Here is a 12,861-nt window from a genome sequence, read left to right as displayed (position 1 = left end):
TCAACCATCCATCTATCCACCAATCAATTCATCTATCAATCAATCAATCCATCCATCCATACATCCATCCATCATCCATCTGTTCATTCACCAATCCATCCATCAACCATTCATCTATCCAGCCAGCCAGCCAGCCATACTTTCATCTGTCCATCCATCCTTCCATCCCTCTTTCCTTCCTTCCTTACGTTGACCTGCAGGGTGACATCTTGGCTGCATCGGTTGTGTCGGATTTGGAGGACCTGATGAAGGACCATGATGATCCCAAACTGTGTCTCTATAAATGAACCATCCAGAGGAACATCATTCACCGCTGTCTGGAGGAGAAGAATAAAAATTCTGTCGGTTTGCCCTCTAAGAATTCAGCTTTCTTCCTTCATTCCAGCCAACCATTAGTTTTGGTTCATGAACCCAGCCTGCAGGGTACCTGAAAACCTGCTGCAGATAAAATCTCAATCACAGTCAACACCTGCTTCTCTAAATTTCAAGAACATCACAAACTGTGAGCTAGGACTGTTTTTAAACTGCTCCTCAGATGTCCGTTAAATGACCAAACAACAACCTGGAACTGATGGACGGCTGCTAAAAAAAAAAAATGCATTATTGATGAGCCCTGATGGGGTCTTGTTTACAAATGAGGAGACGATGGAGCGTGAGATTGACCGGAGAATCGGTGCAGCAGGGGCGGTGTTGCATTCACTCTACCATATCGGTGTGATGAAAAGGGAGCTGAGCCAAAAGGTGAAGCTCTCGATCTACTGGTCAGTGTTCGTTCCTACTCTCACCTATGCTCATGAGGGTTGGGTCATGACCGAAATAACTAGATCACGGGTACAAGCGGCTGAAATGAGCTTCCTTGGAAGGGTGGCTGGTGTCTCCTTTAGAGATAGGGTGAGAAGCTCCGTCATCCGTGGAGAGCTCGGAATAGAGCTCCTTTGCTCCTTTGGATTGAAAGGAGTCAGCTGAGGTGGTTCGGGCATCTGGTCAGGATGCCTCCTGGGCGCCTCCCTTGGGAGGTGTTCCAGGCACGTCCATATGAGAGGAGACCCTGGGGAAGAGCCAGGACTAGGTGGAGAGGTTATATCTCTACACTGGCCTGGAAACGCCTCAGGATCCCCCAGTCAGAGGTGGTCAGTGAGGCATGGGAAAGGGAATTCTGGGGTCCCCTGCTGGAGCGACCTGATCCCAGATAAGTGGTTGAAGATGAGTGAGCGCGTCAGGCGGCGGGGGAGGGTTTGCAGCCAGAGGGCTCTGATCTAAAGTGGTTTGGTTCTTCACACCCAGGGATATGTGTGAAACTTAACACCATATTACAGTGCAGGCAGCAAGCAGTATTTTGTGAATAATCGCAGACCTTGAATTACGCCATGCCTCGTTTAGCTGCTGTGTCTGATTACGGTTTGAAAACTAAACGGCAGGTCTTTTAATCACGGAAATACAATACCCGCTTTCCTCAAATCAGCGAGTGTCAGTGCTGAACTTCATGTTACTGGGCATGTCCAGACTGCTCTGTCCGGTACCTGTGAGGGTTTTTTAATGGAAATACATTGTGATCGGCCGGGACATTTTGTCCGATGTGAACGAAAATCCGTTATATAGCATATAAGGTGTTTATTACATGGAAAACCACACAAAAGCATTGGGACTTTTGTTTTTGTCTGGTTAGTGTGAGTCTCCGGTTTATATGATGACGGTTTAGGTGAGTTTTAAATTACCAACATTAAAAAACACTTTTAACATACAATTACAGGATCAATGTGTCTTTATTAAAGTATTATATCACTGTGACTTAAAAAGAACAAAGGCTTATGGGTGTTCACTTGATGGAGCCAGCAAACACTTGTGGGACTTTGTTGTTGTGACCTGTTACCTGGTTTTTGCTGTCCAAGTGGAACTGGACCTGGTAGTCGCTGCCCAGCAGAGTGCTCTTCAGCAGACCGTCAGACAGCTGGTCCGGATACAGCAGCTCGTGAACAATCACATGATACCTGAACGAATCAGAGTCCTGCACAGACCAAACAACTTGTCAGCACAAACACACGGGCCGCGCACAAAGTACACAATGTCAGCACACACACAGGTGAGTGTGTGCATGTGCATACTGTGGCACCAATTTCTATTGCCATTATACGAGTCCAAAGACAGGTGTGTACACACACTGACATGATCCAAACAAAGTGGAACAGAGCACAGATTAGAATTTGTTTGTTTTTCCCAGTCACCTATAACTCCATTAAACGATGCCAAATCACAGCTGGGACCATCTCAGAAACCTAACCACAATGACAATGAAGAAACCTCCAGCAAACCAGACTTGGTGAGGTGACCATCAGTACCTCACAGACGGAATGGACACCTTGAGAAACTTAAACCCGCCCGCCCCTGGTCTGCGTCCCTGATCTGGACCTACCAGCAGGGTGGAGTTCGTCCTGCTGAGGTGCTTCCTGATGGCGTCATCAGTCGGCAGCAGGAGGGTGAACTCCAAAACGCTGAGCTCCTCGGACAGGTTGTACATCTGTGACAACAAATGTACAGACGCACTTACAAAACACAACCAGGCAAAGACACAGACACACAGATCGATGTCTTACCAGCGCATACTCTCTGAACAGAGTGAAATTAGAAGACACGTTCAGGAAGGCCATGAGGGTGAGAGGATCAGGTGGGAGGTCAGAATGGGGCGGGAACAAAACCTAAAACACCAAAGACACCAACAGGTGAGACCTCCACATGAAGAGGACTAAAGAAACCAATCCAGATCCATTTTTAACATCTAGAGGAGGGTTGCTTTAAGATGACTAAAGTCCAGCAGAGGGCACTGCTGAGTCGATAAGAAAGAATTCAATTCAAGAAAAACCCAGGAGGTTAAAAATCCAGAGTTTTCATTCTGTGTCTGCTGTGAGGCTTCATGGGTGTCTTCTTGAATCCAGCTTTGGCCTGTTGCTGAAGTATCTTGTACCTGATCAATGATGTGGATGTAACCATTGACTGCAGGCAGGTTGTGGGTGAGAATGGAGGCGTTTCCCAACCGGAGCACCTGAAACAGAACCAGGCAGATCATCACATTTACAAACGCACCTCAGCATGTAATCAAAGTAATTAACCACTGTGATTAAACACAATAATTAACTAAATGAACTAATCACAATAATTAAACAACAGACATGAATAAGTGTAATTAACCACAGTAATTAACTAAACTAATTATCCAAAGTAATCAGAGTAATTAACCATGGGGGGATGGAAATCTCATCCACCCCCCATGGTTGAAGGATGAATTAACCACAGTATTTAACCACAATTAACCAAAGTATTTAACAACTGTAATTAAATACACTAATTAACCAAAGCAATTAATCACAGTAATGAATTACTGGAATTAAATACAGTGTTTAAACACAATTAACCAAAGTAATTAACCACAGAAATTAACCAAAGTATTTAACCACTGTAATTAAATACACTAATTAACCAAAGTAATTAATCACAGAACCTCCATGACCAGTAAAAAATCAAGGACCGAGACGTCGCCCGGTATGGCGGAGCCGGGCCCCACCCTGGAGCCAGGCCTGGGGTTGGGGCTCGCGCGTGAGCGCCTGGTGGTCGGGCCTTAGCCCATGGGGCCCGGCCGGGCTCAGCCCGAAAGAGTGACGTGAGCCCGCCCTCCTGTGGGTTCACCACCTGCAGAGGGGGCCATGGGGGTCGGGTGCAGAGAGGATTGGGTGGCGGTCGAGGGCGGGTGGCCTCGCGGCCCGGTCCATGCTCACAGCCCCTGGCTGTTGGGACGTGGAATGTCACCTCGCTGGGGGGGAAGAAGCCTGAGCTTGTGCGGGAGGTTGAGAGATACTGACTAGAGATAGTCGGGCTCACCTCCACGCACAGCTTGGGCTCTGGTACCCAACTCCTGGAGAGGGGCTGGACGGTTCATTTTTCTGGCGTTGCCCGCGGGAAGAGGTGGAGAGCTGGGGTCGCATTGCTTATTGCTCCCCAGCTCAGTCACCAGGTGTTGGAGCTCACTCCGGTGAACGAGAGGGTCACGTCCCTACACCTTCGGGTCAGGGACAGGTCTCTCACCGTTGTTTCGGCCTACGGGCTGAGCAGCAGTGCAGAGTACCCGACCTTCCTGGAGTCCCTGGGAGGGGTACTAGATAGTGCTCCGACTGGGGACTCCATTGTTCTCCTGGGGGATTTCAACACCCACGTGGGCGGCGACAGTGAGACCTGGAGGGGGGTGATCGGGAAGCACGGCCTCCCCGATCTGAACCCGAGTGGTGTTCAGTTGTTGGACTTCTGTGCTAGTCACAGTTTGTCCATCACGAACACCATGTTCGAGCACAAGCGTGTCCATAAATGCACGTGGCACCAGGACACCCTGAGCCGGAGGTCGATGATCAACTTTGTAGCCATATCATCTGACCTTCGGCCACATGTCTCGGACACTCGAGTGAAGAGAGGGGCAGAGCTGTCGACCAATCACCACCTGGTGGTGAGTTGGATCCGCTGGGAGGGGAAGAAGCCGGTCAGACCTGGCAGGCCCAAACGTATCGTGAGGGTCTGCTGGGAACGACTGGCGGAACCCTCTGTCAGCGAGGTCTTCAACTCCCACCTCCGGGAGAGCTTCTCCCAGATCCCGGGGGAGGTTGGAGACATGGAGTCCGAGTGGACCATCTTCTCCACCTCCATTGTCGATGCGGCCGCTCGTAGCTGTGGTCACAAGGTCTCTGGTGCCTGTCGCGGCGGCAATCCCCGAACCCGGTGGTGGACACCGGAAGTAAGGGATGCCGTCAAGCTGAAGAAGGAGTCCTACTTATCTTTGTTGGTAGGTGGGACCCCAGAGGCAGCTGACAGGTACCGGCAGGCCAAGCGTGCCTCAGCCCATGCGGTCGCAGAGGCAAAAACCCGGGTCTGGGAGGAGTTCGGGGAGGCCATGGAGGAGGACTATCGGTCGGCCTCGAAGAGATTCTGGCAAACCGTCCGACTCCTCAGGAGGTGGAGGCAGCTCTCCACCGGCACTGTAAACAGTGCCGGTGGGGAGCTGTTGACCCTGACTGGGGATGTTGTTGGGCGGTGGAAGGAGTACTTCGAGTATCTCCTCAATCCCATCGTCACGTCTTCCGAAGAGGAAGCAGAGACTGGGGACTCAGAGGTGGACTCATCCATTACCCAGGCCGAAGTCACCGAGGTGGTTAGAAAGCTCCTCGGTGGCAAGGCTCCTGGGGTGGATGAAATCTGTCCTGAGTAGTCCTGAGTCCTGAGTACCTTAAGTCTCTGGATGCTGTGGGCTGACATGCCTCTGCAACATCGCGTGGCAATCGGGGACAGTGCCTCTGGATTGGCAGACCGGGGTGGTGGTCCCTCTGTTTAAGAAGGGGGACCGGAGGGTGTGTTCCAGCTATAGGGGGATCACACTCCTCAGCCTCCCCGGTAAGGTCTATTCCAGAGTACTGGAGAGGAGAATTCGACCGATGGTCGAACCTTGGATTCAGGAGGAGCAGTGGGGTTGTCATCCTGGTCGCGGCACACTGGACTAGCTCTACACGCTCCATCAGGTGCTCGAGGGTTCATGGGAGTTTGCCCAACCAGTCCACATGTGTTTTGTGGATCTGGAGAAGGCGTTCGACTGTGTCCCTCGGGGCATCCTGTGGGGAGTGCTCCGGGAGTACGGGGTCCAGGGTCCTTTGCTAAGGGCTATCCGGTCCCTGTACGACCGCAGCAGGAACTTGGTTCGCATTGCCGGTAGTAAGTCAAACCTATTTTCAGTGCACGTTGGCCTCCGCCAGGGCTGCCCTTTGTCACCGGTTCTGTTCATTATTTTTATGGACAGAATTTCTAGGCGCAGTCAGGGTGTAGAGGGGGTCTGGTTTGGGAACCACAGAATCTCGTCTCTGCTGTTTGCGGACGATGTGGTTCTGTTGGCTTCGTCAAATCAGGACCTTCAGCGTGCACTGGAGCGGTTTGCAGCCGAGTGTGAAGCGTCCGGGATGAAAATCAGCACCTCCAAATCCGAGGCCATTGTTCTCGACCGGAAAAAGGTGCTTTGCCCTCTTCAGGTCAGTGGAGTGTCCTTGCCTCAAGTGGAGGAGTTTAAGTATCTCGGGGTCTTGTTCACGAGTGAGGGACGGATGAAGCATGAGATCGACAGACGGATCGCTGCAGCATCTGCAGTGATGCGGTCGCTGTATCGGACCGTCGTGGTGAAGAGAGAGCTGAGTAGGGAGGCAAAGCTCTTGATTTACCGATCGATCTACATTCTGATCCTCACCTATGGTCATGAGATTTGGCTCATGACCGAAAGAACGAGATTGCGAGTACAAGCGGCCAAGATGAGTTTCCTCCACAGGGTGGCTGGGCGCTCCCTTAGAGATAGGGTGAGGAGCTCGGTCACTCAGGAGGAGCTCGGAGTCGAGCCACTGCTCCTCCACGTCGAAAGGAGTCAGTTGAGGTGGCTCGGGCATCTTTTCCGGATGCCCCCTGGACACCTTGCTGGAGAGGTGTTCCGGGCACGTCCCACTGGGAGTAGGCCCCGGGGAAGACCCAGGACACGCTGGAGGGACTACATCTCTCGGCTGGCTTGGGAACACCTTGGGGTTCCCCCGGAGGAGCTGGGGGAGGTGTGTGTGGATCGGGAGGTCTGGGCGGCTTTGCTTCAGCTGCTGCCCCCGCGACCAGACTCCGGAAAGGAAGAAAATGGATGGATGGATGGAATTAATCACAGTAATGAATCACTGGAATTGAATACAGTGTTTAAACACAATTAACCAAAGTAATTAACCACAGAAATTAACGAAAGTATTTAACCATTGTAATTAAATACACTAATTAACCAAAGTAATTAACCACAGAAATTAACCAAAGTATTTAACCACTGTAATTAAATACACTAATTAACCAAAGTAATTAATCACAGTAATGAATAACTGGAATTAAATACAGTGTTTAAACACAATTAACCAATGTAATTAACCACAGAAATTAACCAAAGTAATGGCTGTGGCTCCTTACTCCACTGCTGTTGCTGATCTTCCACTGGGTTGGGGTGTTGAGCGAGGGCAGCTTGGTGCCTACCAATCTGTCCAGATCTTCTCTGGAGTAGAATCCAGGCAGGAAGTGGGATCTGAAACCACAAGGAGCAACAGGCTACACGGTTAACTTTCACTGAACAATAACATTGAACGCCAGACTCTGAACTGTTAAGAAAAGGACAAAAAGAAATGTTCTAAAGCAGCATTTCCCAGTCCAGAGGCCTCATGCACAAAGACCTGCGTGGACCTTCTACTAAAAGTTGGTGTACACCAAAACCCTGAATCAGGCGTGAGCACAAATATATTCAGATGTATGAAAATGTCCATAGGCATGAATTCACACACGTTCCCTTTGTACATGCCACTGAACGTAGAATTGAGCGTGGAACCAAACTCCTCCCTGGCCCTGCCCGATTTAAATATGCAACTTCATGTAAATCGGCCCTTTGCCTCCCTCCTTTTTTGTGGACCACATATGATTTGAAGATTGATGGAATGAAAATGTTTCCTATTAACAGAAACAAATTCATCATGTGACAGCACCTTTATAGCAACATGTGTGCAGTTAACAGCGCCAAATACATTCAGGAAACCGGCTCTCGCTGCAAATTGTGCTTTAATGTTGGAATGTGATGTACCTGGATGACATTCAGATGATTGTGTTCCACACAGCTGGTGGCTCGGCTCAAGGCTGACTGGCACACTCCTGACCGATCAGCCAGCTCACGCTGGAATACCCCTGTTGCCAGGATGCACAGCGTGGTCAGCACCTGTGTGTGCACAGACAGCCACTGGCTCCTCGCTGTATTGTGCTCTGGGCTGGCGCAGTTCCGTACGCAACTCCAGTAACAGTGGCCTTGGTAATCGAAATCGGATTATGAGCCAATTATCCTCATTTGGAAGTAAATCCTTGTGTTCCCTGAATACACGTTCACGTCAGATTGCACCATTTGCAAGGTGTTTCAACAACACTAATGCTACCACTGTTAGCACCATTTTACACATCACTTTGCACGTGTTTTTATATCCATCCATATATCTGCAAACACGTGGGTGTGTTAAATGTACAGTGTGTCTCTGATGTATACATCACTCTGATGACTTCTTGTTTTCATACTATTAACGGTTCCCTGCATCACCTCTACATGTCCACAGTGTCACAATAGCTGTAGAAACGTGCGCACGCCAGCCAGGATTTTTGCATGACGCAAGTCACATTTCCACGCTCACGTCACTTTTGATACACGTGCACGTGGAAGTGGAGACGGGCGTACGCCAGGTTTTCGTGTGTACGCACGCTTTGTACATGAGGCCCCTGGTCCTCCGGACCTAATGTATTGGGCTATGTTGGGTATCCAGGTTCAGGTGTGTTGAACCAGCTCTTCACTGACTGAACACACCTGACAAAACTGCTCTGGTCTGACCAGATTCAAAACAAATTGAAAATGTGCAGTACTTTGGTTCCCAAGGACCAGGTTTGGAAAACACTGGTCTAAAGGTTTGACAAGTTTGATCCTCATACCAGAAGAATAAATTTGGGTGAGAAGGTTAAAGAGAACCATCTGCCCATCACTGGTGACCACCACTGTGGCACCTTTGAGCACCTTTGAGCAAGAAGATGAATACCCAGCCTGGTCCTGGAGTCACACATATATTTATAACACAGAACACCAGGTGGCAGTATTTCACAAGGTCCCATCCCCAAACTCTCCCGTCAGCCTTTTGCTTAATTTTGCACAAATGTGCAGATAAGGTCTCTGAGCCATGGTGGTTCCACGTTACAGATTCTAAATATGTTGATGTGGCTGCAGTCAAAGTGTGGAGAAGACCGACCGTATGAAGTGAGGCATGTGGAGACGACTGGTCCAGAATAAATCCTGGGCCGAACTCATGTTCCTCAGTGCCTCCCTGGATGGAACAAATACTGTGAGGTTTGCACTCAGGTCCTCGACAGCGTGCTTGTACCTCTGAGGATGAACACACGAACACACACACACATGCACGCACGCACACACACACACACACACACACACACGCACACGCACACACACACACACAATTACAAACAGCACTTTTGTTTTCATCCCCACTTTTCTTGAATTTGACTAAAAGATTTAGCAGAAAAAAAGGTATGTTCTCTTGAACTTCACCTTTGGTGCAGCGGGTCAGGATTCTGATCCAACAGCATCTTGGACTGGTTCCAATAAAAGGTGACTAAAATCTTGTAGCGACGATGCCTGAGGCATCTTGACGGAACCAAAGTTGGCTTCCCTTCCCCCTTTAACAAAGCATTAGACTGCCCAGACAATCCCAAAGCTGGACTTTGTTAAGCTGACGATGGATAACTCTGAGTCTCTCTTCCACTCGTCTTTTCACAAAGTGTCTGAAGAGAGTCCACACACTTCCTGGTTAAATTTACAACACCTCGGGACGCTCCAACAAACAGTCCCTATCTTAGATAAAGGATTGAAAAGGACTCTGGTTGCTAACAGTGGGTTGTTGGGATTAAAAAAAAAAAAAAAAAAAAAAACTAAATATTCAAATTCTCTGATCTGAGCTTCTTAAAATTTGAATTTGTTGTGGTTTATTTTATAAATTTCATTCCTCCTCTCTGGCAATAAATTAATATTTTTGGCATCATCCTGGACTCTGAACAATATTTGCCATTGTCTTCTGGCATTTTATGCCACTAATTAATTCATCAATCAATCAGTTATTTTATCAATTTAATGATTATGAATAACAAAAAAAAACAAAGATCACATTATGCCGCAAATTGGACCTGTGAAAGTGGCAGAAAATGAATGAATGAAAATATTCGTTGGTTGCAGCTGTATTATTCACTACAATCAACTATTTTTATTAAAGATATTTAATACTGGCTCCTGATTGGAAAATAAAACTGTGTGGATCAAATCTGAATGTGAACGTGTGCCAACAGGAAGTCACAACTGTCATTTCAAATAAACAAACAATTAAAAAAAATCACCTTTTCACAAGGAGAACAGACTTTTTTTAAATACAAATATGTTTTGATGTACGAGGGTAGGCTGAAAAGTTCTAAGGCTCACTATGATACACTTAATAGTGAGCCTTAGAACTTTTCAGCCTACCCTCGTACATAAACATGAACACATGATAATTTCATGTCGGTCTCCTCCGACATGAGAGAATGTGTGTTTATGGGGTGTTTTAAAAATTCCTGGAACTTTTCACACACCTGGAGGAACCGGGAGAAGCCATATAGCTGTGGGTTCATCTCCAGCTCCTGAACACACAAACAAATTGAGCCATCATCACCAACACACTAGATGTAGCTTCAAAGACATTTGTTTTTCTAACTCCAGCTTTATGACAAATGTTTTGTAAAATGCGTCATTGGGACGAGTTTTGTGCCAGCAGAAGGTTAAATGTGCGCCAGCAGCATGTGGCGCTCTCTGCAGGTGTGATACTTACATCCAGTAATGTTCCGTAGCAGAAGGTCCCGTTTCCCGCCATGTCTTCAGGACAGGTACAGGTGAGGACTCCGCCCTCTTTCAGCTCACACTTTGCCTGAACAAACAAACAAACACTGTGACTTGTGGGAAATTACAAACAACTCACTGTTATGACAATAAAATATATATATATATATATATATATATATATATACCGAGATACAGAGTTATCGGTTCACCGGATGTCTCAAACTGGCGGTCTGGGTGCCATATAAGACCTGTCAGCCAGATCACACCTGACGTCATTAAATGTGCAGAAATATGTCCATTACAGGCCCTGAGGCCCACCGGTGTCAGTGCAGTGGGCCGAATTCTGCAGGCATGAGGCAATCTGTGAATACTCCGAGTCAGACTCTGGTTTCTTCTCCAACCAAGACCAGTACCTGTTTACAGCTGGGAGAACCGGGATGATGCAGATTAGGTCTCTTGTCCAGAGGACACAGACAGGCAGTGTGAGCGGGAATCAAACCCAAGTCTAAATACTGGTACAGCAGCTAACCTCTGTAATAATTTACTTCTGCATGTGAAGATCAGAAGTCGAAACTAGAGGAGCAACATCTGATCACTTCTAATCTTCTTCTTCCTGCTGCTCCCATTAGGGGGCACCACAGCAGATCAATTGTCTCCATCTCACCCTGTCCTCTGTATCTTCTTCTGTCTCACCAACCACCTGCATGTCCTCCCTCAGCACATCCATAAACCTCCTCTTTGTCCTCCCTCTTCTTCTCCTGCCTGGTGGCTCCATCCTCAGCATCCTTCTCCCTATATATCCTGGGTCCCTCCTCTGCACATGTCCAAACCATCTCAATCTCACCTCTCTGACTTTGTCTCCAAACCGTCCCACCTGAGCTGTCCCTCTGATATATTCATTCCTAATCTTGTCCATTCTCATCACTCCCAAAGAGAATCACAACATCTTCAGCTCTGCCTCCTGTCTTTTTGTTAGTGCCACCGTCTCTAAACCGTACAACATAGCTGGTCTCACTGCTGTCTTGTAAACTTTCTCCTTCACTCTTGCTGATATTTTATTATTGCTTTAATAAATAATAATATTTTATTATTATTTTATTGGTATTGCTTAAATTTTCATTGTTACGCAGATGATACCCAGCTTTATCTATCCATGAAGCCAGAGGACACACACCAATTAGCTAAACTGCAGGATTGTCTTACAGACATAAAGACATGGATGACCTCTAATTTCCTGCTTTTAAACTCAGATAAAACTGAAGTTATTGTACTTGGCCCCACAAATCTTAGAAACATGGTGTCTAACCAGATCCTTACTGTGGATGGCATTACCCTGACCTCTAGTAATACTGTGAGAAATCTTGGAGTCATTTTTGATCAGGATATGTCATTCAATGTGCATATTAAACAAATATGTAGGACTGCTTTTTTACATTTGCGCAATATCTCTAAAATTAGAAAGGTCTTGTCTCAGAGTGATGCTGAAAAACTAATTCATGCATTTATTTCCTCTAGGCTGGACTATTGTAATTCATTATTATCAGGTTGTCCTAAAAGTTCCCTAAAAAGCCTTCAGTTAATTCAAAATGCTGCAGCTAGAGTACTGACGGGGACTAGAAGGAGAGAGCATATCTCACCCATATTGGCCTCTCTTCATTGGCTTCCTGTTAATTCTAGAATAGAATTTAAAATTCTTCTTCTTACTTATAAGGTTTTGAATAATCAGGTCCCAACATATCTTAGGGACCTCGTAGTACCATATCACCCAAATAGAGCGCTTCGCTCTCAGACTGCAGGCTTACTTGTAGTTCCTAGGGTTTGTAAGAGTAGAATGGGAGGCAGAGCCTTCAGCTTTCAGGCTCCTCTCCTGTGGAACCAGCTCCCAATTCAGATCAGGGAGACAGACACCCTCTCTACTTTTAAGATTAGGCTTAAAACTTTCCTTTTTGCTAAAGCTTATAGTTAGGGCTGGATCAGGTGACCCTGAACCATCCCTTAGTTATGCTGCTATAGACGTAGACTGCTGGGGGGTTCCCATGATGCACTGTTTCTTCCTCTTTTTGCTCTGTATGCACCACTCTGCATTTAATCATTAGTGATCGATCTCTGCTCCCCTCCACAGCATGTCTTTTTCCTGGTTCTCTCCCTCAGCCCCAACCAGTTCCAGCAGAAGACTGCCCCTCCCTGAGCCTGGTTCTGCTGGAGGTTTCTTCCTGTTAAAAGGGAGTTTTTCCTTCCCACTGTAGCCAAGCGCTTGCTCACAGGGGGTCGTTTTGACCGTTGGGGTTTTACATAATTATTGTATGGCCTTGCCTTACAATATAAAGCACCTTGGAGCAACTGTTTGTTGTGATTTGGCGCTATATAAAAAA

At 47.3% G+C, this 12,861-nt stretch overlaps 1 protein-coding gene across 1 annotated transcript in view; it reads right to left on the bottom strand.

The window, feature by feature from the left end:
• The window catches only part of stab1 (stabilin 1), a 285,696-nt gene that overhangs the window by 183,202 nt on the left and 89,633 nt on the right, over positions 1-12,861 (bottom strand). Inside the window, exons 27-35 of the mRNA XM_034164948.1 lie at positions 10,479-10,574; positions 10,243-10,290; positions 8,856-8,989; positions 7,003-7,114; positions 2,960-3,037; positions 2,592-2,693; positions 2,411-2,515; positions 1,871-2,005; positions 189-317 (exon numbers count right to left, since the gene is read on the bottom strand). Coding sequence (XP_034020839.1) covers positions 189-317; positions 1,871-2,005; positions 2,411-2,515; positions 2,592-2,693; positions 2,960-3,037; positions 7,003-7,114; positions 8,856-8,989; positions 10,243-10,290; positions 10,479-10,574 — 939 coding nt within the window. The remainder of the gene's footprint in view (positions 1-188; positions 318-1,870; positions 2,006-2,410; positions 2,516-2,591; positions 2,694-2,959; positions 3,038-7,002; positions 7,115-8,855; positions 8,990-10,242; positions 10,291-10,478; positions 10,575-12,861) is intronic.

This window comes from Thalassophryne amazonica, chromosome 3 (genome assembly GCF_902500255.1).
Source record: "Thalassophryne amazonica chromosome 3, fThaAma1.1, whole genome shotgun sequence".
Classification (NCBI taxonomy): Eukaryota; Metazoa; Chordata; class Actinopteri; order Batrachoidiformes; family Batrachoididae; genus Thalassophryne; species Thalassophryne amazonica.
This window is presented reverse-complemented; position numbering and strand designations above follow the sequence as displayed.